Source organism: Leptodactylus fuscus (assembly GCF_031893055.1).
Source record: "Leptodactylus fuscus isolate aLepFus1 chromosome 2 unlocalized genomic scaffold, aLepFus1.hap2 SUPER_2_unloc_2, whole genome shotgun sequence".
NCBI lineage: Eukaryota > Metazoa > Chordata > Amphibia > Anura > Leptodactylidae > Leptodactylus > Leptodactylus fuscus.
Genome location: NW_027439803.1, coordinates 352,598 through 379,682, shown reverse-complemented (window position 1 = coordinate 379,682; position 27,085 = coordinate 352,598). Strand labels below are relative to the sequence as shown.

Here is a 27,085-nt window from a genome sequence, read left to right as displayed (position 1 = left end):
TTCCTAGGACTATATATATCTATAATACATAGTGTATGACACTGTCAGGACTCCTAGGGACTATATATCTATAATACATAGTGTATGACACTGTCAGGGCTCCTAGACTATATATATATCTATAATACATAGTGTATGACACTGTCAGGGCTCCTAGGACTATATATATATCTATAATACATAGTGTATGACACTGTTAGGACTCCTAGGGACTATATATATCTATAATACATAGTGTATGACACTGTCAGGGCTCCTAGGACTATATATATCTAGGTAATACATAGTGTATGACACTGTCAGGACTCCTAGGACTATATATCTCTATAATACATAGTGTATGACACTGTCAGGGCTCCTAGGACTATATATATCTATAATACATAGTGTATGACACTGTCAGGGCTCCTAGGACTATATATATCTATAATACATAGTGTATGACACTGTCAGGCTCCTAGGACTATATATCTATAATACATAGTGTATGACACTGTCAGGGCTCCTAGGACTATATATATCTATAATACATAGTGTATGACACTGTCAGGGACTCCTAGGACTATATATATCTATAATACATAGTGTATGACACTGTCAGGCTCCTAGGACTATATATATCTATAATACATAGTGTATGACACTGTCAGGGCTCCTAGGACTATATATATCTATAATACATAGTGTATGACACTGTCAGGGCTCCTAGGACTATATATATCTATAATACATAGTGTATGGCACTGTCAGGGCTCCTAGGACTATATATATCTATAATACATAGTGTATGACACTGTCAGGGCTCCTAGGACTATATATATCTATAATACATAGTGTATGACACTGTCAGGGCTCCTAGGACTATATATATCTATAATACATAGTGTATGGCACTGTCAGGGCTCCTAGGACTATATATATCTATAATACATAGTGTATGACACTGTCAGGACTCCTAGGACTATATATATCTATAATACATAGTGTATGACACTGTCAGGGCTCCTAGGACTATATATATCTATAATACATAGTGTATGGCACTGTCAGGGCTCCTAGGACTATATATATCTATAATACATAGTGTATGACACTGTCAGGACTCCTAGGACTATATATATCTATAATACATAGTGTATGACACTGTCAGGACTCCTAGGACTATATATATCTATAATACATAGTGTATGACACTGTCAGGGCTCCTAGGACTATATATATCTATAATACATAGTGTATGACACTGTCAGGGCTCCTAGGACTATATATATCTATAATACATAGTGTATGGCACTGTCAGGGCTCCTAGGACTATATATATCTATAATACATAATGTATGACACTGTCAGGACTCCTAGGACTATATATATCTATAATACATAGTGTATGACACTGTCAGGGCTCCTAGGACTATATATATCTATAATACATAGTGTATGACACTGTCAGGGCTCCTAGGACTATATATATATATAATACATAGTGTATGACACTGTCAGGGCTCCTAGGACTATATATATCTATAATACATAATGTATGACACTGTCAGGACTCCTAGGACTATATATCTATAATACATAGTGTATGACACTGTCAGGGCTCCTAGGACTATATATATCTATAATACATAGTGCATGACACTGTCAGGGCTCCTAGGACTATATATATATCTATAATACATAGTGTATGGCACTGTCAGGGCTCCTAGGACTATATATAACTATAATACATAGTGTATGACACTGTCAGGGCTCCTAGGACTATATATCTCTATAATACATAGTGTATGGCACTGTCAGGGCTCCTAGGACTATATATATCTATAATACATAGTGTATGACACTGTCAGGACTCCTAGGACTATATATCTATAATACATAGTGTATGACACTGTCAGGGCTCCTAGGACTATATATATATCTATAATACATAGTGTATGACACTGTCAGGGCTCCTAGGACTATATATATATCTATAATACATAGTGTATGACACTGTTAGGACTCCTAGGACTATATATATCTATAATACATAGTGTATGACACTGTCAGGGCTCCTAGGACTATATATATCTATAATACATAGTGTATGACACTGTCAGGACTCCTAGGACTATATATCTCTATAATACATAGTGTATGACACTGTCAGGGCTCCTAGGACTATATATATCTATAATACATAGTGTATGACACTGTCAGGGCTCCTAGGACTATATATATCTATAATACATAGTGTATGACACTGTCAGGGCTCCTAGGACTATATATATATAATACATAGTGTATGACACTGTCAGGGCTCCTAGGACTATATATATCTATAATACATAATGTATGACACTGTCAGGGACTCCTAGGACTATATATCTATAATACATAGTGTATGACACTGTCAGGGCTCCTAGGACTATATATATCCATAATACATAGTGTATGACACTGTCAGGGCTCCTAGGACTATATATATCTATAATACATAGTGTATGACACTGTCAGGGCTCCTAGGACTATATATATCTATAATACATAGTGTATGGCACTGTCAGGGCTCCTAGGACTATATATATCTATAATACATAGTGTATGACACTGTCAGGGCTCCTAGGACTATATATATCTATAATACATAGTGTATGACACTGTCAGGGCTCCTAGGACTATATATATCTATAATACATAATGTATGACACTGTCAGGACTCCTAGGACTATATATATCTATAATACATAGTGTATGACACTGTCAGGACTCCTAGGACTATATATATCTATAATACATAGTGTATGACACTGTCAGGGCTCCTAGGACTATATATATCTATAATACATAGTGTATGGCACTGTCAGTACTCCTAGGACTATATATATCTATAATACATAATGTATGACACTGTCAGGACTCCTAGGACTATATATATCTATAATACATAGTGTATGACACTGTCAGGGCTCCTAGGACTATATATATCTATAATACATAGTGTATGACACTGTCAGGGCTCCTAGGACTATATATATATAATACATAGTGTATGACACTGTCAGGGCTCCTAGGACTATATATATCTATAATACATAATGTATGACACTGTCAGGACTCCTAGGACTATATATCTATAATACATAGTGTATGACACTGTCAGGGCTCCTAGGACTATATATATCTATAATACATAGTGTATGACACTGTCAGGGCTCCTAGGACTATATATATATATCTATAATACATAGTGTATGGCACTGTCAGGGCTCCTAGGACTATATATAACTATAATACATAGTGTATGACACTGTCAGGGCTCCTAGGACTATATATCTCTATAATACATAGTGTATGGCACTGTCAGGGCTCCTAGGACTATATATATCTATAATACATAGTGTATGACACTGTCAGGACTCCTAGGACTATATATCTATAATACATAGTGTATGACACTGTCAGGGCTCCTAGGACTATATATATATCTATAATACATAGTGTATGACACTGTCAGGGCTCCTAGGACTATATATATATCTATAATACATAGTGTATGACACTGTTAGGACTCCTAGGACTATATATATCTATAATACATAGTGTATGACACTGTCAGGGCTCCTAGGACTATATATATCTATAATACATAGTGTATGACACTGTCAGGACTCCTAGGACTATATATCTCTATAATACATAGTGTATGACACTGTCAGGGCTCCTAGGACTATATATATCTATAATACATAGTGTATGACACTGTCAGGGCTCCTAGGACTATATATATCTATAATACATAGTGTATGACACTGTCAGGGCTCCTAGGACTATATATATATAATACATAGTGTATGACACTGTCAGGGCTCCTAGGACTATATATATCTATAATACATAATGTATGACACTGTCAGGACTCCTAGGACTATATATCTATAATACATAGTGTATGACACTGTCAGGGCTCCTAGGACTATATATATCTATAATACATAGTGTATGACACTGTCAGGGCTCCTAGGACTATATATATCTATAATACATAGTGTATGACACTGTCAGGGCTCCTAGGACTATATATATATATATCTATAATACATAGTGTATGGCACTGTCAGGGCTCCTAGGACTATATATATCTATAATACATAGTGTATGACACTGTCAGGGCTCCTAGGACTATATATCTCTATAATACATAGTGTATGACACTGTCAGGGCTCCTAGGACTATATATATATCTATAATACATAGTGTATGGCACTGTCAGGGCTCCTAGGACTATATATATCTATAATACATAGTGTATGACACTGTCAGGGCTCCTAGGACTATATATCTCTATAATACATAGTGTATGGCACTGTCAGGGCTCCTAGGACTATATATATCTATAATACATAGTGTATGACACTGTCAGGACTCCTAGGACTATATATATCTATAATACATAGTGTATGACACTGTCAGGGCTCCTAGGACTATATATATCTATAATACATAGTGTATGACACTGTCAGGGCTCCTAGGACTATATATATCTATAATACATAGTGTATGACACTGTCAGGACTCCTAGGACTATATATATCTATAATACATAGTGTATGACACTGTCAGGGCTCCTAGGACTATATATATATCTATAATACATAGTGTATGACACTGTCAGGGCACCTAGTACTATATATATCTATAATACATAGTGTATGACACTGTCAGGGCTCCTAGGACTATATATATATCTATAATACATGGTGTATGACACTGTCAGGGCTCCTAGGACTATATATATATATCTATAATACATAGTGTATGACACTGTCAGGGCTCCTAGGACTATATATATATCTATAATACATAGTGTATGACACTGTCAGGGCTCCTAGGACTATATATATCTATAATACATAGTGTATGACACTGTCAGGGCTCCTAGGACTATATATCTCTATAATACATAGTGTATGACACTGTCAGGGCTCCTAGGACTATATATATATCTATAATACATAGTGTATGACACTGTCAGGGCTCCTAGGACTATATATATATCTATAATACATAGTGTATGACACTGTCAGGGCTCCTAGGACTATATATATCTATAATAGTGTATGTAAATTACCTGGCTGTTCCTATCTGATGTTCCTGTACTGATGACGTTGGGGTTTGTATATTGTCCCTAGTGTAGGAGCTGGTGGAGGTGTTTGGGTCGTGTCTGGTGCTGAATCTTTCCCTGCCCCTCACATTGGAGTTGATGTAAATACTAGGATACTTTGGGCTTTGCTCTGTTTGTAGACTTGTCTTCTGATGCCCAGTCGGGCATATCAGCTCTGTATTGCCCCCAGCCCATAATTGCCTCTCCACATATTGATAGCGGCATGTATCTTACCCCACGTGGCCATTAAGCAGGGATACATTTCCTTATGAGATCCTGCCGGCTCGGGGTTCTCTATGGAGATTATTCGCTGTCATCAGTAACGCAGAGGATTCCACAAGTGTCACCGCAGTCACTACATGGCAAGTTGGCCCGTTGGGAGTTAAAGTTGTAGATGAGCTGGTGACTGGGTGCAGATTGCCCGGAGGAGGTGAAGGAGAAGCAGATGATGATGAGGGTAAGATAATCCTTTACGGCTAGTTCACACGGGGGCAAGGAGGCGGATTTTGACAGCGGATTTCGCCTCAGAATCTGCCCCCATACAATTTGGAACATTTAGGACAAACCTGGCTTGTTACGAAAAACCTCCCCCTCTTTATCATTGATGCCCCTTTCAGGGCAAGATGGGGGACGGGAACAAAAAAAGTGTAATTACTGAGGATTTAGATTGTAAATGATGTCATATATTGTCCATTTATAATGACTGGGGGAGGGGTCAGAGATGACGCTACTGTATATAGGAGGCCGCCATCTCATCCTCCGTCTCCTCTCTCCTTCCAGCTTTGTATCCAGTATAGTGCGGTATTATTATAAGGGCGATGAGTCTGTGAGGTCGGATCCAGAACTGCAGGCCTGGGTGGCCGAGATCTACGACAAGGGATTCCTAAGCAATCCGTCCTCAGGTACCATCATCATCATGTAATGTCACTGACAGAGCAGCTCTGCTATAGGACACGTCTACATAGAAGTCTATAGAACTGGGGAAATCCATTATTAATTATTTTCTGTACTCCACTCACACCCAGAGCAGCAGTCACAATATCTTCTTTTAGGCCGTTGTTACTGTTCAGTTCTTCACTGTGAACTTTTCACAAAACGTAATAAAACCTTCCAAGTAACATTATTAAGGATAAATACACACAATACAATAGATGCTTCTCCAGTGGTTCTGCTGCGGGGAGGACGTCTCCTTCTCCTCCCACACATCTGCTGCAGGGGGTAGTAATGGAGGTCAATCAGCACATGTCTCTCCTGCTCTCCTGTCTATTCTCTGCGGTTCTCCCTTCTCTGCGGTTCTCCCTTCTCTGCGGTTCTCCCTTCTCTGCGGTTCTCCCTTCTCTGCGGCTCTCCCTTCTCTGCGGTTCTCCCTTCTCTGCGGTTCTCCCTTCTCTGCGGCTCTCCCTTCTCTGCGGCTCTCCCTTCTCTGCGGTTCTCCCTTCTCTGCGGTTCTCCCTTCTCTGCGGCTCTCCCTTCTCTGCGGTTCTCCCTTCTCTGCGGCTCTCTCTTCTCTGCGGCTGTCCCTTCTCTGCGGTTCTCCCTTCTCTGCGGTTCTCCCTTCTCTGCGGCTGTCCCTTCTCTGCGGCTGTCCCTTCTCTGCGGCTGTCCCTTCTCTGCGGTTCTCCCTTCTCTGCGGTTCTCCCTTCTCTGCGGTTCTCCCTTCTCTGCGGCTGTCCCTTCTCTGCGGCTGTCCCTTCTCTGCGGCTGTCCCTTCTCTGCGGTTCTCCCTTCTCTGCGGTTCTCCCTTCTCTGCGGTTCTCCCTTCTCTGCGGCTGTCCCTTCTCTGCGGCTGTCCCTTCTCTGCGGTTCTCCCTTCTCTGCGGTTCTCCCTTCTCTGCGGCTGTCCCTTCTCTGCGGCTGTCCCTTCTCTGCGGTTCTCCCTTCTCTGCGGTTCTCCCTTCTCTGCGGTTCTCCCTTCTCTGCGGTTCTCCCTTCTCTGCGGTTCTCCCTTCTCTGCGGCTGTCCCTTCTCTGCGGCTGTCCCTTCTCTGCGGTTCTCCCTTCTCTGCGGCTGTCCCTTCTCTGCGGTTCTCCCTTCTCTGCGGTTCTCCCTTCTCTGCGGTTCTCCCTTCTCTGCGGCTGTCCCTTCTCTGCGGCTGTCCCTTCTCTGCGGCTGTCCCTTCTCTGCGGCTGTCCCTTCTCTGCGGTTCTCCCTTCTCTGCGGTTCTCCCTTCTCTGCGGCTGTCCCTTCTCTGCGGTTCTCCCTTCTCTGCGGCTGTCCCTTCTCTGCGGTTCTCCCTTCTCTGCGGTTCTCCCTTCTCTGCGGTTCTCCCTTCTCTGCGGTTCTTCCTTCTCTGCGGCTGTCCCTTCTCTGCGGCTGTCCCTTCTCTGCGGTTCTCCCTTCTCTGCGGCTGTCCCTTCTCTGCGGTTCTCCCTTCTCTGCGGTTCTCCCTTCTCTGCGGTTCTCCCTTCTCTGCGGCTGTCCCTTCTCTGCGGCTGTCCCTTCTCTGCGGCTGTCCCTTCTCTGCGGTTCTCCCTTCTCTGCGGCTGTCCCTTCTCTGCGGCTGTCCCTTCTCTGCGGTTCTCCCTTCTCTGCGGTTCTCCCTTCTCTGCGGCTGTCCCTTCTCTGCGGCTGTCCCTTCTCTGCGGTTCTCCCTTCTCTGCGGTTCTCCCTTCTCTGCGGTTCTCCCTTCTCTGCGGTTCTCCCTTCTCTGCGGCTGTCCCTTCTCTGCGGCTGTCCCTTCTCTGCGGTTCTCCCTTCTCTGCGGCTGTCCCTTCTCTGCGGTTCTCCCTTCTCTGCGGTTCTCCCTTCTCTGCGGTTCTCCCTTCTCTGCGGCTGTCCCTTCTCTGCGGCTGTCCCTTCTCTGCGGCTGTCCCTTCTCTGCGGCTGTCCCTTCTCTGCGGTTCTCCCTTCTCTGCGGTTCTCCCTTCTCTGCGGCTGTCCCTTCTCTGCGGTTCTCCCTTCTCTGCGGCTGTCCCTTCTCTGCGGTTCTCCCTTCTCTGCGGTTCTCCCTTCTCTGCGGTTCTCCCTTCTCTGCGGTTCTCCCTTCTCTGCGGTTCTCCCTTCTCTGCGGCTGTCCCTTCTCTGCGGTTCTCCCTTCTCTGCGGCTCTCCCTTCTCTGCGGTTCTCCCTTCTCTGCGGTTCTCCCTTCTCTGCGGTTCTCCCTTCTCTGCGGTTCTCCCTTCTCTGCGGTTCTCCCTTCTCTGCGGTTCTCCCTTCTCTGCGGTTCTCCCTTCTCTGCGGCTGTCCCTTCTCTGCGGCTGTCCCTTCTCTGCGGTTCTCCCGGCACCATCTTGCAGCAGATATAAGGTCTCCTCGCCTGAGATACTCTGTCCTGACCTGTCCTTATGCTGAGGCTCCAGGTCTATTTGCACACAGAGGTTCCTCTGTTTACGCCATCTTTCTGTTCCCAGGCTTCTGTGGCTCCACCCCCCTGCCTAGACTGACATTGCACCTTTCCTTATTGCATGTGGTGCCCCCTGCAGGTTTAGTTGAGCACTGCAGCATTATGTTACTTAGAATCTCTACTAAATAAGTGAACAAAGTATCAACAAGAGACGTCAGTCAGTAATGTAGTAGCCGTGTAGGGCTATTCCCATGTCCGCTAGTCCTGGCTTATATGAGGAGACGCTGTGGAATGGTCCTGACCACCAGACCTGAGAATATGGGACAGAGAGATGGCCGATCACAACAAATTGGGTGTGGCCAATTTGTTTTCACTCTGTCCCGGGTCTCGCACCCAGACCTTCTGTATGGCGGGCATGCACCCTCATAGATGAACTAGTCCTAATATTTCCTCTACAAGTCTCTAAAGTCTCTATCTTTTGCACATGCACAATGTCCTGGTATATAGAGGTACACAGGCTTGGATTGGCCCACAGGGGGGCAGGTGAATCCCCTGGTTGGCCCCCACTCACCCTGACATGGTACGGCCCACTCATTGCACTTCATACTTATTGCGCAGCATCTCCACCACTTAGTATAATATACTGGGAGATTATTTATGTGACTAACCCAGGCTCAGGACAAGCAGTATTCTTCCTCCCTCGGCCCTATCTTCTCAATCACCTTGCAGGGGCCCCAGTCGCCGCCATCTTGTAGCATCAGGCACCGCTGGGTGGGACATATCTGGGGGACAGAGCTAAGAGGGCCCTAAATCAAGGCAGAAGTCAGACTGCAGACCACTGCCCGGGCCCCAGGAATGAAGCAGAGGCCGGGGCCAGGCAGCAGCTAATGCCCAATAGAAAGTTACGTTGGCAATATTTTAGGAATTTGTATTGATATAACGTGTAATATCTGCATGAAGTTGTGTAGTTGGATCTCAGAATGAAGTTTGCTGGTGGCACTGGGCAGTCCGACACTGGAGATGCATCTATTGGTTAATCATACAATCATACAATACACTGACATATATAGAGAAGTATATAAACATTTCTATATACCAACGATGGGCGAACAAATATTCCAAATTATTTTGAACACTTGGCCATTTTAATTTGTCAGAGACAAATCCCCAAGAAAAGTAACTTATTTCTGATATATTGTTCAACCTGAAATGACTCGACTTACAGTGAGGTCCGCTGGGTTCTGTGGTGGTGGCCATAAGTGGACCTTTAGTTCTGCTCTGCCCCTTCATTATTACAAGCTTTGTCCATCCAGTAAATGGTTAATGATAAATCCCTGGGCACTGACGCTCGGCAACTTATCTGACCCTCCACCAGGAATCCCATCATCCCTGGAGAACGTGTCCTCACTGGTGAAGTATCTGACCATGGTGATCTTCAGGTGTTCTGCTCAGCACGCAGCCGTCAACAGTGGTCAGGTGAGTGGGTGCCAATGGGTGGTAATTGTCCAGACATGATACTGACCTGCAGAAACTTCCAGCAAGGACGACTCTTCCACAAGACTGGTCCAGTCTCTTCACTTCACTCTGTGGGTGATTCTCTGACTGTATCTACTTGTCTTTAGATGTTTAGTACAGACAGTCTAGTCATTTCCATCAAAACCTACAATAAGACTCCCCCAGGCAAAGAACGAAGAGTTTTGGTTCCCTGATGGCAATCGCTGATGAAGTTCATGTCCACTATGGAAAGTGTCATCATAACTGTTCCTGGATCTACAGCGCAGATCTGTTGGCCATGACTTGTGGGAATATTGTGATGTTCTTCTCGCCAGCCATTTGTATTCAGCCCATTATCCCCGCCATGTTTACTGCAGCCTGTCCCATACATTGAGGTGTTATAGGGTGACCATGACTTGTCCTAGGCGAGAGACCTTCCTGAAGACAATATGTCGCCTCTGCATTGTTCTGTGTGGACTTACAATGTGTTTCTCCTGCAGTTTGACTACTATGGCTGGATGCCCAATGGACCCTCCACCATGAAGAGCCCCCCTCCTACAGCCAAAGGGGTCACCACCTTACAGACTATCCTGGAGACTCTACCTGATGTCAACACCACCACCACCGCACTGCTTGTTGTGTCGCAGCTCAGCAATGAGCCCCAGGACCGGGTGGGTATTTGCCAGTATATTAGAGGTCTGGGCCCATTATTCCATACACTTCGGTTTTGATCTTCTTTACTCCTTATGTTACAGAGACGTCTGGGGGATTATCCCGATGTGCATTTCACTGAGAAAACTCCTCAAAAATACATTCAGGAATTCCAGGAGAAACTGGATGAGATATCCAAGAAGATTAATAAGCAGAACCAAACCCGGAGCTTGTCCTATCTGTACCTGGACCCGAAGGTGATTGAGAACAGCATCTCCATCTAAGGCCGTGTTCACACTCCAGTAAATGAGGGCCGTGTTATGTCTGTTCTCCATGGACATTCATTTTTTTTTGACACATTTTATCCACAATCCAAAAAATTGCAACTTCCTTTTCTTTTTTTTTAAAACAGATTTTTATACGATCAATGTATTGAATGGAATATATATATATCATCTGTCAGACGAGTATGGGGCCATTTGTCTTGGACCCGCTGATGTCATGGTGTAGGGTTAGGGGGCGCACCATATTACAGTGCGTTACATGTCAAATCAAATCAAATCAAATCAAAAAATGCTTTATTGGCACGTCCGAATAGGTATTTGGCATTGCCAAAGCTAGTAAAGTGTGTGTGGGGGGGGGGAGTTGGGTTGGGTGGGTGGTGGGTATGGGGGGGGGTTTGGGTTATAACAGTCCATGGAGTCTCATCTTCCTCTGGTTTGGTGACAGCTGGACACGTATTGGGCAGCGATCTCCACAGTGGCCTCTTCTTCTCCCAGTAGGATGTAGAGTTTCCTCTTCTCCCAGTCTGGGATGTGGGCAGAGAGTCTTTGGTAGTAGACGGCCCTCACAGCTGAGTATTTGGTGCAGTGTAGCAGGAAGTGGGTCTGGTCTTCTAGGGCCCCCTGGTCACAGTGCTGGCACAGTCTCTTCTCCCGTGGCTTGTACGTCTGCCTGTATCGCCCCGTCTCTATCTCTAGGTTGTGGGCGCTCAGTCTGTACCGGCTCAGGGTCTGTCTGTGCTTGGGGTGGCGTATTCTCTCCAGGTAGGTGGCCATGGTGTAGTCCCTTTGTAGGGATTGGTACACGGTGAGTTTCTTGGAGTTATTTATTTCATTTCTCCATTCTTCAATGTACTGCTCTCTGTTTGCCTCTGTGGTCGCCTTTATTTCGGCCTTGGTTATCATCTGTTGGTGTTTTTGGTTTGGTGGTTGGCTGCTGTTTGGTTGGTGAATGTCTGGTTTGCTCAGGTGGCTTAGCCAGGCTTGGTGGTGGTAGGAGTCGGGCTTGCTCACCTGGATGTGTGCCTGGAAAGCTAGCGCCCTCTTCTGTATGGTGAGCCATAGGGGGAGTCTGCCTAGCTCTGCCCTGCAGGCTATGTTGGTGGTGTTGCGATGGACATGGAGCAGGTATTTGCAGAACTCCAGGTGGAGTTCTCTGTTGGACTGGAATCCCACTTTGACTGGTCTGGGTAGGTGGCTGGGCCCCAAACCTCACTGCCATAGAGAAGGATCGGGGTGATGACTGCGTCAAATATCTTCAGCCAGACCCTCACCGGTGGTTTGAGGTGGTACAGTTGTCTTCTGATGGCGTAGAAGGTTCTGCAGGCTTTTGCTTTCAGGGTTTCTATTGCTGCTTTGAAGCTTCCTGATTGGCTGAGCTCCAGCCCCAGGTAGGTGTAGCTGTTGGTTTTCTCCAGTGTGGAGCCGTTCAGTGTGAATTGTGGGGTGGTGGAGGCTTTATTGTGGCCCTTCTTCTGAAATACCATGATTTTGGTCTTCTTCTGGTTGATGGGTAGGGCCCTTGTGGTGCTGACTTTTTCCAGCACTGACAGGCTTTCTTGGAGGTCTTTCTCGGTGGGGGCCAGGAGTAGGAGGTCATCGGCATACAGCAGGAACTTCACCTCTCGATTGTTCAGGGTGAGGCCTGGGGTTGGTGAGGTCTCCAGGGCTGTAGCCAGTTCATTGATATAGATGTTGAAGAGCGTTGGGCTCAGGCTACAGCCTTGTCTGACCCCTCGGGCCTGTTGGAAGTATGCTGTCCTTTTCCCATTCACCTTCACACTGCACTGGTTTCCGGTGTAGGAGCTCTTGATGACGTCGTACGTTCTTCCTCCTATTCCACTCTCTAGGAGTTTTAGAAGTAGGCCTGGGTGCCATACTGAATCAAACACCTTCTTAAAGTCTACGAAGCAGGCGAATATCTTGCCTCTTCTGGTGTTGTGGACGTGCGTCTTGATGAGGCTGTGCAGGGTGTAGATATGGTCTGTGGTGCGGTGGTTTGGCATGAACCCTGCTTGGCTCTTGCTGAGGACCCCATGTTGTGTGAGGAAGGTGAGGATTCTGTTATTGATGATGCTGTTGAACAGTTTCCCCAGCTATGTGCTGCTGACGCAGATCCCTCTGTAGTTGTTGGGGTCATATTGGTCCCCATTCTTGTAGATGGGGGTTATGAGCCCTTTGTTCCAGTCTTCGGGGAAGTGTCCAGCATTGAGCACGAGGGTGAATAGCTTTGCCAGTGCCGCGTGTATTGCTGGAGGGCTGTATTTGATCATCTCTGGTAGGATGCCGTCAGGGCCACTGGCCTTTTTGCCTTTCAGCACGGCAATTCTTTCCTGTATATCTTTTATGGTGATTGGCGAGTCCAGAGGGTTCTGGAAGTCTTTGATGACTTTCTCCATGTCCCTCAGTTTGGTGATTATCTGTTGCTGTTCTGGAGTTAGTTCTTCTTCTGGGATGTTTTTGTAGAGACCTCTGAAGTAGTTGAGCCAGATATTGCCATTTTGGATGTGGAGAGAGTTTTTCTTGGGCTTTGTGCCCATGTGGTGCCAGGTCTCCCAGAATGAGCTGTCCTGGAGGGAGTCCTCTAGTTGCTCAATTTTGTGGGAGAGGTATCTCTGTTTCTTCTCTCTGAGGGTGCCCTTGTATTGCTTGCATAGATTGCTGTAGGCTTCCCTCACCTCCTTGTTGTTGGGGTCCCTGTGTTTTTGGTTGGAGGCTGTTCTTAGGGTATGGCGTAGTGCTCTGCAGTCGCTGTGGAACCATTTGTGGGACTGTTTGTTGGTTTGTCTTATGGGTTTGGTTGGTTTCAGGCCTGCTAGTTCTGCTGTGGTCTGTAGGATGTACTTGAGATCCTTCACAGCTCTGGTGACTCCCTGTTGGTCTGGCTGATGGTTGTTTGTATGGAAGTTTGTGAGCAGTGTCTTGATTTCGGGTCGGTTGGTTGCGTTGGTATATTCTATGGCCTGGTGGTTGGCCCATTTGAAATGTCTTGGTAGGTTGTAGAGGCCGGACTGTTGGGGCTCATGTGTGGGTGTTTTGTTCCTGGTTCTCATGTATAGTAGGATCTGGTTGTGGTCTGATAGATGGGAGTCAGGTGCGATTGTGAAGTCTTCAATGTCTGACAGGTCTGCGTCTGTAATGGCATAGTCCACCACGCTGTTGCCCACTTGAGAGTTTAGTGTGAAGCGTCCTCTGGGATCGCCTGTGGTACGTCCGTTTATTATGTACAGTCCTAGGCTTCGGCACATGTTCAGCAGTTGTCTCCCACTCTTGTTGACAATTCTGTCTTGGCTGTTTCTTCTTGTCTGTGTGGGTTCTGGGTGGTGGATCTCACTACCGTGCGTATGTGGGTTGTCGTCCGGGGGCAGGTAGTCTATCTCTGTGCCTGTCCTTGCATTCAGGTCTCCGCATATTAGTACTCTGCCTTTGGGTTGGAAGTGGACGGCTTCCCTTTGTAGGACCTCGTAAGTGTCGGGGTGGTGGTAGGGGGACCCTGGTGGGGGCATATATACTGCACAGAGATAGATGTCCTGCTGGCCGCTGAGGATGGAGCTGCTTATTTTTATCCATATGTGATTAGTTCCACGTTTGGTAGCTTTTACGTGTTCTTTGAGCTCCTCCTTGTACCATATTAGTATGCCTCCTGAGTGGCGGCCATGTTTGGTGGTCTTATTTTTCTGGGCGGGCACTGAGAATTCCTTGTAGCCCATGGGTGTTAGGGACTCGTCATCTGCCCGGGTCCATGTCTCTAGGAGGATTTGGATGTCTATGTTTTTTAGTCTGTCTATGAAGTCTGGATCTTTTGGGTTAGATCTATAGGCTGAGGCGTTCAGCCCTTGTATGTTCCAACTACTGATAGTTAGTGATTTCATCTTCAGTGTGTAAACCTTGTAATGAGCTGTCCTGCAGAGGACGGGCTGGGTTCTTGGTTGGTTGCAGTGTGGCCAGGTATTGGTTTATGTGCATTGCTGTTGTGGCCATTGTAGTGACCGCATGCTCTATTCTCTTTATTGTCTCTATGTCGGTGCTCTGGGTTGCTCTGGTTGGCTTTTTCTTGATAGGTGGCATCTTTGGGGGGTTCTGTCTTGGATATTGGCGGTTGTCGGGTATTATTTCCATGACTCTTTGTCTTGTTTGTTGTCTAGGCCCGGGGGCTCTGTTGAGCACTAAGTCTTTGAATTCCTTCGCTAGGAGGCTGACGCCATGTTTATTGAGGTGTTTGTCATCATATAGGTGACGCTTATCTATGGAGGGGTGTTGTGCCAGGGTGATGCCTGGTGTTTGTCTGATTCTGGTCGCCAGCTCTTTGTTGATCCCCATGATGGTAGCTTCAGAGATGTCTTCTCGTGGGAGCAGAGATGACAGGATGATACTACTGTCTGGGAACTGTTGCTTTGCTTTCTCTGCTAGTTGGACCAGTTGGCCCGCTGTCTGTTGGGGCTGGTCAGTGAGATCTTCTGTGCCTGTGTGTATGACAATGTGTTTCGAGGTAGTGAAGAAAGGCTTGCAAATGATGGTATTGGCTTTTTCAATGGTTGGGCTGTGGATTTTCTTGACTCTTTGCCGTGGGAAGAGCTTTCTTGTATTAATGTACTTGCCATTGGAGTCTATGATCAGGACTATATCTGGGTTTGAGGTTCTCGTTGTTTGGGTTCTCTCTGGCTCTATGTCTGGGGTGATGGGCAGTTCTGGACTTTCTTGTGATGTGTGAGGCATTTCTGGCTTATTGATACCTTGATCAGAGTCTGTTGTGTTTTCCTCCCCCTCTTCCTTAGATCTTATCTCTTGTGTCTGTAGTTTCAGGCCTGATAACTCTTCCTTTAGTTCTGTGATTTCTTGTAGGCACTGCGTCATTTTATCCCACAGCTTGACATTCTCTTGCTGGCAGGCTGCTATCTCTTTTCTCAGATTTGTGTTTTCCTGGATAAGTTTGTGGATGGCTTTTGTGTCGCCATTTGTGCTGGACAGTTCGTTGACATTACAGTTTCTGTTATAATTGTGTTTATAGATAGTAAAATCTCTCTCCAGCCGGGATACAATCTCTGTGAGGGACTCTACTGAGAGGTGTGAGGAGTCGGGGGAGGGCTTGCTGGCTTGTGTACTGGCAGTGTTGGGGGATGTCACAGGTAATTCACCTGAGTCAGTGGGTGATCCTGTGTCTGTGCCCCTTTTTAGTTGTGCCTGATTCTTGATCTCTGGGAATTTTTCTATATATTGGTGAAGCCTATCTTCTCTTCCTTGAATCATTAAAGTCCCACTAGTAAAAATGGTTGTTGTGAGAATCACTTCGCCGGCCCCTTGTGGGTTTTTTATTCTGATTGTTATTTTGCCTGTATCCGCCTCTTCTGTTGTTGTACTCTTGTAGCAGTCACATATTGCATGTTGCCAGTCTCTTATGTAATCGGTGTGCATAATGAGGTTAGTCATTCTTTGGTTTGATGTGTAATCAGCAAACAGGGTCTCAGCATGGGCTTTGAGGAGATCTTTCTTTGCATTTTTCTTTTCATTGGCACTCATGTTATCAGGGTATGTAATCTGTAGAGTGGCCTGCCCCCCGCTGTGTACAGAGACAGTGCTCTTCGCATAACAGTCAATGTCCTCATTCTCTGTGGCCATTTTCACACCTTCTGGGATGCCTGACCCCCTGCTGTGCTGGGACCTTGTCCTAGGTTCTATGGAGCTCATACTAGGTTCATCTAAGAATTCCATATTATAATCTCCCAGGTTCCCAAAATCTGAGGGTGTCCCCGATTTCCTTATTTCTGAGGGATAATCTACTTGCTTATGGGATTAGCCAAGTGATGGCCCTACCTTCTGTGATGTGGGATCCTGGGGTCAGATGTGATGTTCCTGTTGCATTCAGCCAGTCTGAGGTCTGTAGGAATCTTCTCTTGTATTTTAAAATCCTTTTTCTGTTCTTATTTCATTTTTCTCTTGGGATGTTTTTAGTCTCGCTTAGTTATGTCTTCCATGGAGCCGATATTTCCTGGTTTTCGTCTTGCAGGTAGCTCAATTACAAGGTTTTACTTTGATGAAAGTCAGGAGCTCATGTTGGGAGATGCTTACAGTTCAGTAGTCAGTAGTAGTCATTGCTTTTATGGGTTTTATTTCCTATATTCTGTCGGAGTATTGGCCCCGTCCTGATGGCTCTGGTCACAGCATACAAGGGCCAACCTCAGGGATCGAACCCAGAGGTTGCCCCACCCTGACTTTCAGCTCTCACATGTCACTGCCTGGAATTATCATGGCCGCCCGTATAATAAACTACAGGGCTCCAGTTATTAAGTTACGAACTCTTCAGAAACCTTTACATTAATAACAGACAATGCTGAGACACTTTGTGATCATTCTTAGCCCAAATGCTTCTTTCTCCATCTAGTAGACTGACTCTCACTCTGCTCTGTCATGTGTTATATTATAACCTATTAATATTATAAATGTGAAAGTTTGTGGGTTTGTGTATTTGGATGTTTGTTCCTCAATCACGGAAAAACTGCTCCACTGATTTGGCTGAAATTTTCCACAAACATAGTTAATACACCGGATTGCGCAATAGGTTACTTTTCGTCACAACAGCGCACATACGTTTGTGCCAGGAACCCCACAAACCCCAAACTCACACCACCATCTCTGCAATCTCACACACTTTGGACCATAGCAAGCCACAAAATTCCTATTGCCCTCTGCAGCCTCGCCCCTAACCCCACACAATCACATATACATATACTTTACCACTTTCCCCCTCACCTTACCGATACTCCAGGAGGCGCTCTATAACGCTCCGGAGCAGCCATGTTTGCCGACCCCCACCGCTCTGACAATCCGCGACACCGCCCACCCATGTTAATACCCCTAGGCGGCCTAATAAATGCAAAAAAAAAAGTTTAAAAAAAGTAAAAAAAAATATTAAAAAAAAAATAGAAAGGATTAAAGATTCAAATCACCCCCCTTTCCCTAGAACACATATAAAAGTAGTTAAAAACTGTGAAACACATTCATGTTAGGTATCCCCGCGTCCGAAATCGCCCGCTCTACAAAGCTATACAAATATTTTTCCTGTTCGGTAAACGCTGTAGCGGGAAAAATGATCAAAAGTGCCAAACCACCATTTTTTCACTGTTTTTATTCTGATAAAAATTTGAATACAAAGTGATCAAAGCAATAACATTTCCCGAAAATGGTAGAACTACAAAGTACACCCGGTCCCGCAAAAAAGGACGCCCTATGCATCCCCGTACACACACGTATAAAAAAATTACGGCTGTCGGAATATGGCGACTTTTCAAAAAATAATATTTGAACACAGTTTTGGATTTTTTTAAGGGGTCAAAATGCAAATAAAACCATATAAATTTGGTATCCCCGGAATCGTAACGAAACACAGAATACAGGGGACAGGTCATTTTGATTGCACAGTGAACGCCGTAAAACCAAAGCCCATAAGAATGTCGCAGAAATGCATTTTTTCTTCAAATCCACCCCATTCTGAATTTTTTCCCTGCTTCCCAGTACATTATATAGAATAAATAATGGCGGCATCAGGAAGAAAAATTTGTCCCAGGAAAAATTAAGACCTCACATGGCTCTGGGAGCGGAGAAATAAAAAAGTTATGGAGTTTAGAAGGAGGGGAGTCAAAAACGAAAATCAAAAAATGCCATCGACGGGAAAGGGTTAACTTCAAATACTTCTGTCCCAAAGTCACTATGTAAAGTTTCTCACAACACCGTATATATAGCAGCTCAAATACAAAGTAACTGCAACACAAAAGTCTCACGGATTCTCTGAATTACAGCAAAAACAAGATACAAAGTTACATTTCATATCCCATCCCTTATACACAGTACGAAAACCTTACCCACCCCTGTATATACCTATATATATATAGTGACCTCTGCACCGTGTATATATGTTATGTGTATCTAGATGGACTGACTGCACTTATGTATTAATGCAGACACCAGTTGTTATAACATTCACCGTATGTGTGACAATTTTGTGTAAACTCCATGTATCTGCACATAACTATAGTATCCGGTGTATGGGGCTCCCGTGTATACAGATGGCTACGGATCCCTTATAATCAGTATATACCATACCCTAGGTTTGTGCTGCCGCTGCGACCTCCTCCAGTCTAACGTTGCGATCTGTTTTCATTGGTGCTAATGTCGGTTTTTGTAATAATAAAATATACTTTGGTTGTATAACGTGTCTGGTTCTGGAATATGTTAGTGTCAGATCGGAGCTGTACGAGCTCATTATACAGCTGCCTATTAGTTTCCCTTTGTATAGGACAATATATATGTAAGTCGTTTGTTCTTTCATTGGCACATTTGTATATATAATACTATTATTCAGCCATTAAGGTAATGTTTACTGATATAGGTGAATAGGTTCAAAAATACGAATAAAATCAGATTTCAACCAAAGTGAGCGGGAATCAGAGAGGGGACATTGATGGCTCATGGACCCGACGGTATCGGCTGTTCGAAGAACATCAACGAGAGTATAGGATTCCTCCAATTGAAAGCGATATGAATTCTGGCGGCCATGAAAACATCCGGGAATAGTTTATACTGAGCATAGATGAGGCTCAGGGGTTTGAAGGTAAGGACGGACATCGGAAAAGATTGTCGAAAAAGACATTGAGTCATCCTATGTATGGCCATCCAAGAGGGACAGCCATGGGGGCAGGAGCACCAAATATGTACTGGGGAGCCTATGGCATTGCAACCCCTGCAGCAGAGGGGGGGAAACCGCTGGATAACAGCTATGTATTCTCTAAGGGACCAAATCAGTGGTGAGGGGTCCATAAGGGGGATCAGCTGACTGCCTCTGCTAATGGCAGTACAACAGTTGAACCATTGGGCCGGGGTTCAGGTAGAGTCAAGGTCTCGTTCCTATGCCCCCATGAAATTTAGCTTGGTGTCTAGGGTTGAGCCGATCTTGAGATTTCAGGATCGTTTTTAAAATCCTATTTCCAATCATTTTCCATCCGAACCCGTCCCCCGATCCCAATTCCAATCCTAATGCAAGTCAATGGGATTTTTTAGTGATCGAAAATCAGATTCTGAAAATGATCCTATTCACCACACAGCATAGAGTCCAAAAATAGAAGATTTCAATTTTCGGACTCCATGCTGTGTAGCGATTGAAAAATCCCCCTGCTGTCCGGTTACCTGCATAGAACTGCTGCCACCTCCCCTCCCAGTGTGTACACCGCTCTCCGGAGCTCCAGACAGGTGTTCTTGGTCCGTTTCTCTCATTCAGACGCTGGCAGAGCACTGTACGCACCCCCACCTCCCTAGTGAATCACTCACATCATCCCGCCCTGTACCCGCCCACACTCTCCTAAGCCAGAACAAGTCCTGCCTACTCCCAGCATCAGTAACACTAACCTAGGGAGGCGGGGGCGCGCACAAAGAGGAGAGGACAGAGAACAACGGAAGGAGCTCCGGGGAGCGGCAGTGGTTCTGTGCAGGTAACTGGGTTGAGTGATTGGAATCGGAATTCCGTTCCCGATCTTTTTTTAGGCAAGATCAGAACCAGATTGCGATCGTGAAATTTACTCGATCGGGATCCGATCCCTCAACCCTATTGGTGTCATGAAATTCCACTGCATGGGATAAACAGTCTTACTAAACCAGTAAGGGTAATATCAGGATTAAGTGGGGTAAGGGAGCAAAGAAGATGGAGAACCTGAGCAATATGAAAGGCCTGTGAGGGGGTGGGGAACTCATGCTGGTTACAGAGGAAATCACAAGAAACCAAGCAGGTCTCCACCAAACACCTCTGGGGCTAAGCCTGGGGGTAGAAGGGATTATGGAACACTAGTATTAGTGGTGAGATCTGACTTTGTAAAGCCATGTTGTAAATGAACCATCGGCCACAATTGTAACATGTAATCAGTCACCTTGGCCTCAGCTGAACAACGGGGACTACTGACCTCGGGCCCCATAGTAATGCTTGGAAGAGGTCGGGGCTACTAGTGCTGATTCCAGTGTTACCCATTGTGGGCAGTCACTCTCTTATGGATAGAACTAAGTTGGGAGCCGACAACCCTCCCATCTACTTGATCGTGCAGAATTCATCTACAAATTCAGATCCGTTTATAAGCCCAAATAAAATCCAAGATTCCTTTTTGGAGGACACTGGGGGTCAGCAGAGGATACGAGGAAGAGGTAACCATTGGTACTGAGTGGATACATCCAATCGAAGAAAGAGCGGGACAATGCCAAGAACTACGTTCACTTAAAGGCTTCAGGATAGAAACTCAATTATAAACGAGAGTCAAGACATTGTAGCCTTCAAGTAACAAATTGTAGGAGCCATTTCATGGAGAATTTCTTGGGTAGAATATCCATATGGGGGAGATTTCAGTTATAAAACCCTCATCAGAGAGAAAGTACAATCTGTGAAGTGAATTCCAAGATGGAACATCCTATGTTATGGAAGAACATGTCCTGGTGTGGAGGGTGCCCTGACCGTGCCAAAAGCCCCTCTGGCTATATACTGTCCTAGACATATGGTCTATAATCCTCTGGGTATCGGGGATCCCTCAGGTGAGGAGCCGTGTCCGCTGCTCACATCTTAGAATATGAGGGGTAGTAGTGGAGCCGTGTCCCCCACTTGTGATAAGCATCATGGTCGGGGTATCCTCCACACCAGGACATGTTCCATTCACTGCACAGGATTGTGTTTTGTCTGATCATAGGAGAATTGAGAATTATATAAATAAGGAAACAGCAAAACTCATTTTACTCAGTCATGTTTTTTTTTTAAGGTGTGTTAAGAACTAGAGATGAGCGAGTAGGGAAATATTCAAGATTCGTTTCGAGTAGAGCTTCAATATACGACTACTCGATCAAATATCGAAACCCATTATAGTCTATGTGAAAAAAAATGCTCATTTCAGGGGAAACCACTATTCACTAAAGGAGAGTCACCAAGTCCACGAGTAGCAGGAGGAGAGTGTTTAGGAGGAGCGCTGTGCAGTTATTATTGTCTATGGGGACCATGCGCTTTAACTGCACAGCGCTTGGAGTTGCGCTGATAAAAAGTAAGCTCCCTCGTAACAGCAAGCTGCCAGCTCTCCCGACTAGCAAAGAGGAGCCTGCGGCAAATCAACGCTGGTTCTGCAGCAGGCTTCTTCTTGCTAGTCAGGAGAGCTGGCAGCTTGCTGTTACGAGACAGCTGACTTTTTGTCATAGGAATGCATTGACCAGCATTGATTGGCCAGGGTACAGCATTTGACCAATCAATGCTGGTTCTGCTGGAGGCTCGTCTGTGAGGAGGCAGAGTCTAGGATTGGACCACAATGGAGACTGCTGTGATCCGATCTTAGACTCCTCCTCCTCACAGACGAGCCTCCGGCAGAACCAGCATTGATTGGTCGAACGCTGTACCCTGGCCAATCAACACTGGTCAATTCATTCCTATGAGAGAAAGTAAGCTCCCTCATAACAGCAAACTGCCAGCTCTCCGGACTAGCAAGGACGAGCCTGCTGCAGAACGAAAGATTGTGAATGACAATCTGTTTTCCCTTAGCCCAAACAGCAGCACAACTGGGGTAATCCTGCCCCTATGAGCTGTTAGGACAGGTGGAATATTTAATTACCTAACAGCAATTAACCCCTATAAGAGGTCAGAGGACCAACTCCCCTTTGTGTTAGTAGCAAGTAAAGTTTTAGACATCTATTTAACAGAAGTAATATGACATCCAAACAAATAGTACAATTACAGCATAGGGAGGGAGCCTTGTGCTGCTGTTTGGCTAAGGGAAAACAGATTGTCATTCACAATCTTTCGTTCCCCCTACGCCCAACAGCAGCACAACTGGGGATCTAGCAAGTATCGCTTTCCCTTAGGGCGGGTGATTCTGGCAAGCTGATGCCAATACCGAATGTCCAAATGCTGTGGACTCCCTTGTTCGCCACTCAAGTCTATAATGTTTGGCGAAAGTTAGCTGAGAACTCCAAGAAGCCGCTGCACATATCTGTTCCAAGGAAAGAAAACGTCTCTCGGCCCATGATGTCGCCACTGCTCGGGTGGCATGGGCACGGATAAGGTCTGGTACCGGGAGGTCCTGAGCACGTAGGGAGCAGATAATGGCTTCTCTAATCCATCTTGATAGAGTTGGTTTGGATGCTTTGGTCCCTTTGGTGTGGCCAAACACATTGATCAGCAAATTCTCTGACTTCCGAAAGGACGCAGTCCGCTCTAGATAAATCTGCAATGCTCTCACCAAGTCCAACTTGTGCATCCTTTCCTCCCACTCAGAGGTGGGAGAGGGAAAAAACGCTGGTAAGACGATTGCCTGGTTAACATTCTGAGGCGTGGGTACCTTTGGCAAGAATCCTGGGACAAACCTCAGTTGCACTCTGTCTGGAAAGAAGGTTATAAATGGCTCAGAGGCCGCTAGGGCTTGTAGCTCACCGACCCTCTTGGCGGAGGTTATTGCCAACAGGAAAGTTATCTTGTATGCTAGGTACTTCAAATCCACCTCAGATAGGGGCTCAAAGGGGGGCGCACAGAGCCCTTGCAAAACTGCGGCCAGGTCCCAGATCGGGACCGGTGGCTGCACCTGAGGACAGAGTCTAGTAGCCCCTCTTAAAAATTGCTTAATCAGAGGATCTAGTGCTAGCCGGGTCTCCAGGAGTGCGGACAGAGCTGAGACTTGGACTTTCAAGGTAGCAGGTGCTAGCCCCTTCTCCAGGCCGTCTTGTAGGAACTCCAAGACTGCATTCCTATCAGGGTCGCGCTGGTTACTCGAACACCAGTTCTGAAAGATTCGGGCGACCCTCTGGTAGCTCTGGTTAGTTGACTCTGCTCTTGAGTGCGCCAAAGTTCTTAGCACTCCCTGGGATAATCCTCTTCTGCCAGCTAAAGGCTGGCTGACCTCCAGGCAGTGAGGTTGCATCTGTTCAGGCCTTGATAGGGCCGGCTGTTCCGGGTTACCAGAGTTTACACTGGTGGAAGCCTCCAGGTGTTCCTCCGTCTCATGAGAGTGAGGACGGTGAACCATGCCCTTTTTAACCAGAATGGCGATTTCCTTGCCAGGTTCCGGTTCTGCCTGCGTTTTGTCAATACCTTCCGAATCCTCAGTTGACGAGGGTAGACGCACTTCCGTCTGAACCTCCCTGGTATTGACAGGGCATACAGCGCTGGAGGATTGTCTTCCCGAACTGGGGAGCGACGTTCCTATATTGCAGCGCCGTTTGAGGTGGCCATCAGCTCCACCTCGGGGAGACCTCATCCTTTGATAGGATAGTGGAGAGCACCCTGGTCTGGGGATGACCTGGCTAAGGTCCTCCGCATTCTGGTGAGTCAGTCCCACCGACTGTAACCTGGAATTTGAACCGCTGGCCGCTGGGGAATACATAGATCCAAATAGATGAGGATCCTGGCGTCTGGTGACGTGGAGAGGGTTCTCGTCCTCTGTCCGGGATGACCGTAAACGGCTGTGAACAGGCTGTCCGTCCTGGTTCTTTACTCCCGAATTTGTGGAGTCCACGTCAGAAGCTTCACCTAAGCTCTGGTAATTTCTTGCCAGCTGGGTAAGCGCGTTCTCTTCAGGTAACGCCAGGTGCTCTGTACCAGGGTCTCCCCCAGATGAGCTCCCCTGGACCGGGAGGCATCTGTGGTCAACAGGGTCTAGGTAAACCTGACCGAGGACCTGCCATCGTGAAGATGGGTCTGCCGGGCCAATCATGGCCGGGCACTGATGGTTCACTGGATAGGCTCTTTTAGTCCCTAGGGACAGCGATTCCGGACTCGCAGCTTCTTGACATAGAGAAGGTGCCTCCAGGTAGGAGAGTCCCTGGTGAATCCCCGGAACTGGATTCGATTTGATGGAATCGTAAAAAATCTTAACGGGTCTTCTTTGATCCTGGCTCTGAGAGGCCTTCTGTCCCCCTAAAGGGCTCCCCAGCCCTACTAGGGAGCTGGGGGAAGACCCGTGGATACTACTCCCCTGGAGATAGGGGGGGCTGAAATTCTGCCATCTGGGAGGGTGGAAACTTGAAGACAAGGTTTTCCATCTGGGTGTTCGTCCCATTGATCGGTCCTGGGCCGAGCTATGAGAGATCCTGCGAGTGTACCTGGCCTGAAGGTTCCCTAAGGAAGCCACATCCCGAGACGGAAGCGGTCTATGTCGAAGATGAACCTGAGTCCTTCGCCCAAGATTCTGGAAACCACGAAGCCTGGAGGGAGATCCTTCTGGACGGGTACTCAAAGATGAAGTTGTTTGGGGCCCTAAAAAGGGCAAGATGTTCTCTCGGCCGGTGGAGCCTAGATGTAGCAAAGGACCCTGGGACCTTTGCGTCGGGGCCCTAGATGGACGGGCCCGCTTTCTCCCAGGATGGCAGACCACTGATGGGTCAGGGATCCTTCTTACGGTCGCGGAAAGTACCGCGTCCTCTACCTCGGCCCTGGGGAGCGGAGCGTCCACGCCCCCTGAAGCCTCTGGTGGAGGACCCTCGGCCCCGAAAGGTAGTTCTTCTCCTTTTTGGCGGCTGCGGCAGATTTTGGTTTTAGTGTCCGCCAGATCCTCCATGATTTTGTCCAGGGCTTTGCCAAAGAGCCTACCGGGCTCAAAGGGCAGGGTACAAAGCCCTAGTCTGGAGGAGTTGTCCACCCTCCATGGTTTAACCCACAACGGTCGCCTGGCCACAGTGGTGAGGGCCATAGATTTGGAGGCGAGTTTTAGTTGCGACCTGGAGGATTCAGCCAAGTGGTCCACCAATAAATTAATATCGGACATAGCCGATAGGAGGTCGTCCCGGTGGACCCCCGTGTCTATATCCCTAGCAAGGGAAGATAGTTCGGCCTGTAGGGCAGAGACCACCTCATTAGCCGATATGGCCACGGAGGCCTGCGACGAGGCGACAGAGTATGCCCGCCTCAGGGACCCCTCTACGCGGCGGTCCAACGGGTCCTGCAGGCTTGAGCCGTCCTCGGCTGGTAGGACTGTGCGGCGGGATCGTTTGGCAACTGCCACGTCTACTTTTGGCGGTGGTCCCCAGGCCCCCTGCTGGGACTCTGATATAGGAAAAAGTGCCCTGAACCTAGCGGAAGGTGTAAATGCTTTCTCGGGACGCCTCCACTCGCCTTCCATTACCTGGACCAGGTCCGCACTAGCTTTAAAGGACTTTGCCCTCCTGCTTGGCCCTTCCCCTGCCTCCCGATCACATGATCTGAGGACTCTGAAAAGTCTACCCATCTTTTCGAGGGGAAACACCTCCTTCTCCACCACCACCGGGTCTTCCTCTGAAGACTCAACCTCCCCGATGTGAAGCCGCTCTAGGGGCGGGAGGGAGGGCTCAGAAGCCTCCAACCGAGGCCTCTTGGCGAGGTGGGAAATGGTCTCATCCACTTTCCTCATGGACTGGGACACGAAGTCCTTAACCCAGGAAACCATCTCTCTGATTGGGGTAGCTTCGGAGGGAGGCGCTCTACATCCCTGGCAGTACCTGTATTCACAGGCGTCAGGGAGGGGGATATTACATCGGGCACAAGACAGATGTCTCCTCTTCGCAGTGGTTTTCCTCCGAGGGAGGGTCGAAGAGGATGAGGAGGACATACTAAAAGGAGGAAAGAAGAGCAGCATAAAACAGAAAATCTGGACCTCAGCAACAACAGCAGCCACAACAGCAGCAGCCCCTCCCCCCAGCACCACCACCACCAACCTTGATAACACGCAATTGAACTTCCAGCTCTTGAGCTTCTCCTGAGCAGCAATGCTTCAGAAGTACCTGCAACCGGAGCGACAGGTACCATACTGTGGTGGAGGGGGGGTTTAAATAGGCCGGCTGGGGGAGGGACAGGGGTGGAGCCACGCCCCCTTCACCTGGGTCCGAGCTCCACCTAAATTCATAACAACTCGCCCCCCCCTTTCTGAGCAAGCGGGGGGGGGGGGGAGGGAAGACACACTAACAGCAGTTGCTTACCTGCTGTTCACTGTTTCCTATGATCCTGCGCAGCCTGCCGCGGCACATACCTTAGTCGCGCGGCCTGCGCATGCGTGGTTTCCCCGGAAGCAGTCCCCGGCTCGGGCGGAACCTGGGAGCTGAGAAGTAGTTCCCAGCCCCCGCCGGCAGACAAAAGGTTCCTACCTGCCAGAACCTGCAGCGCCCGGACGTCCGCGATGCCGGCCTACAGAGCGGAGGATTAGATACAACGGTCATCAACCAGGATACTGGAAGCAGAAGATCCCCCGGCGGGTCCCTCAGGTG

At 47.0% G+C, this 27,085-nt stretch overlaps 1 protein-coding gene across 1 annotated transcript in view; it reads left to right on the top strand.

Annotated features, from left to right (window-relative positions):
• The window catches only part of LOC142186334 (hydroperoxide isomerase ALOXE3-like), a 35,834-nt gene extending 24,958 nt beyond the window's left edge, over positions 1 to 10,876 (top strand). Inside the window, exons 2-5 of the mRNA XM_075261161.1 lie at positions 5,927 to 6,048; positions 9,805 to 9,905; positions 10,424 to 10,594; positions 10,679 to 10,876. Coding sequence (XP_075117262.1) covers positions 5,927 to 6,048; positions 9,805 to 9,905; positions 10,424 to 10,594; positions 10,679 to 10,858 — 574 coding nt within the window. The 3' untranslated portion in view covers positions 10,859 to 10,876. The remainder of the gene's footprint in view (positions 1 to 5,926; positions 6,049 to 9,804; positions 9,906 to 10,423; positions 10,595 to 10,678) is intronic.
• Positions 10,877 to 27,085: the final 16,209 nt, after the last annotated feature.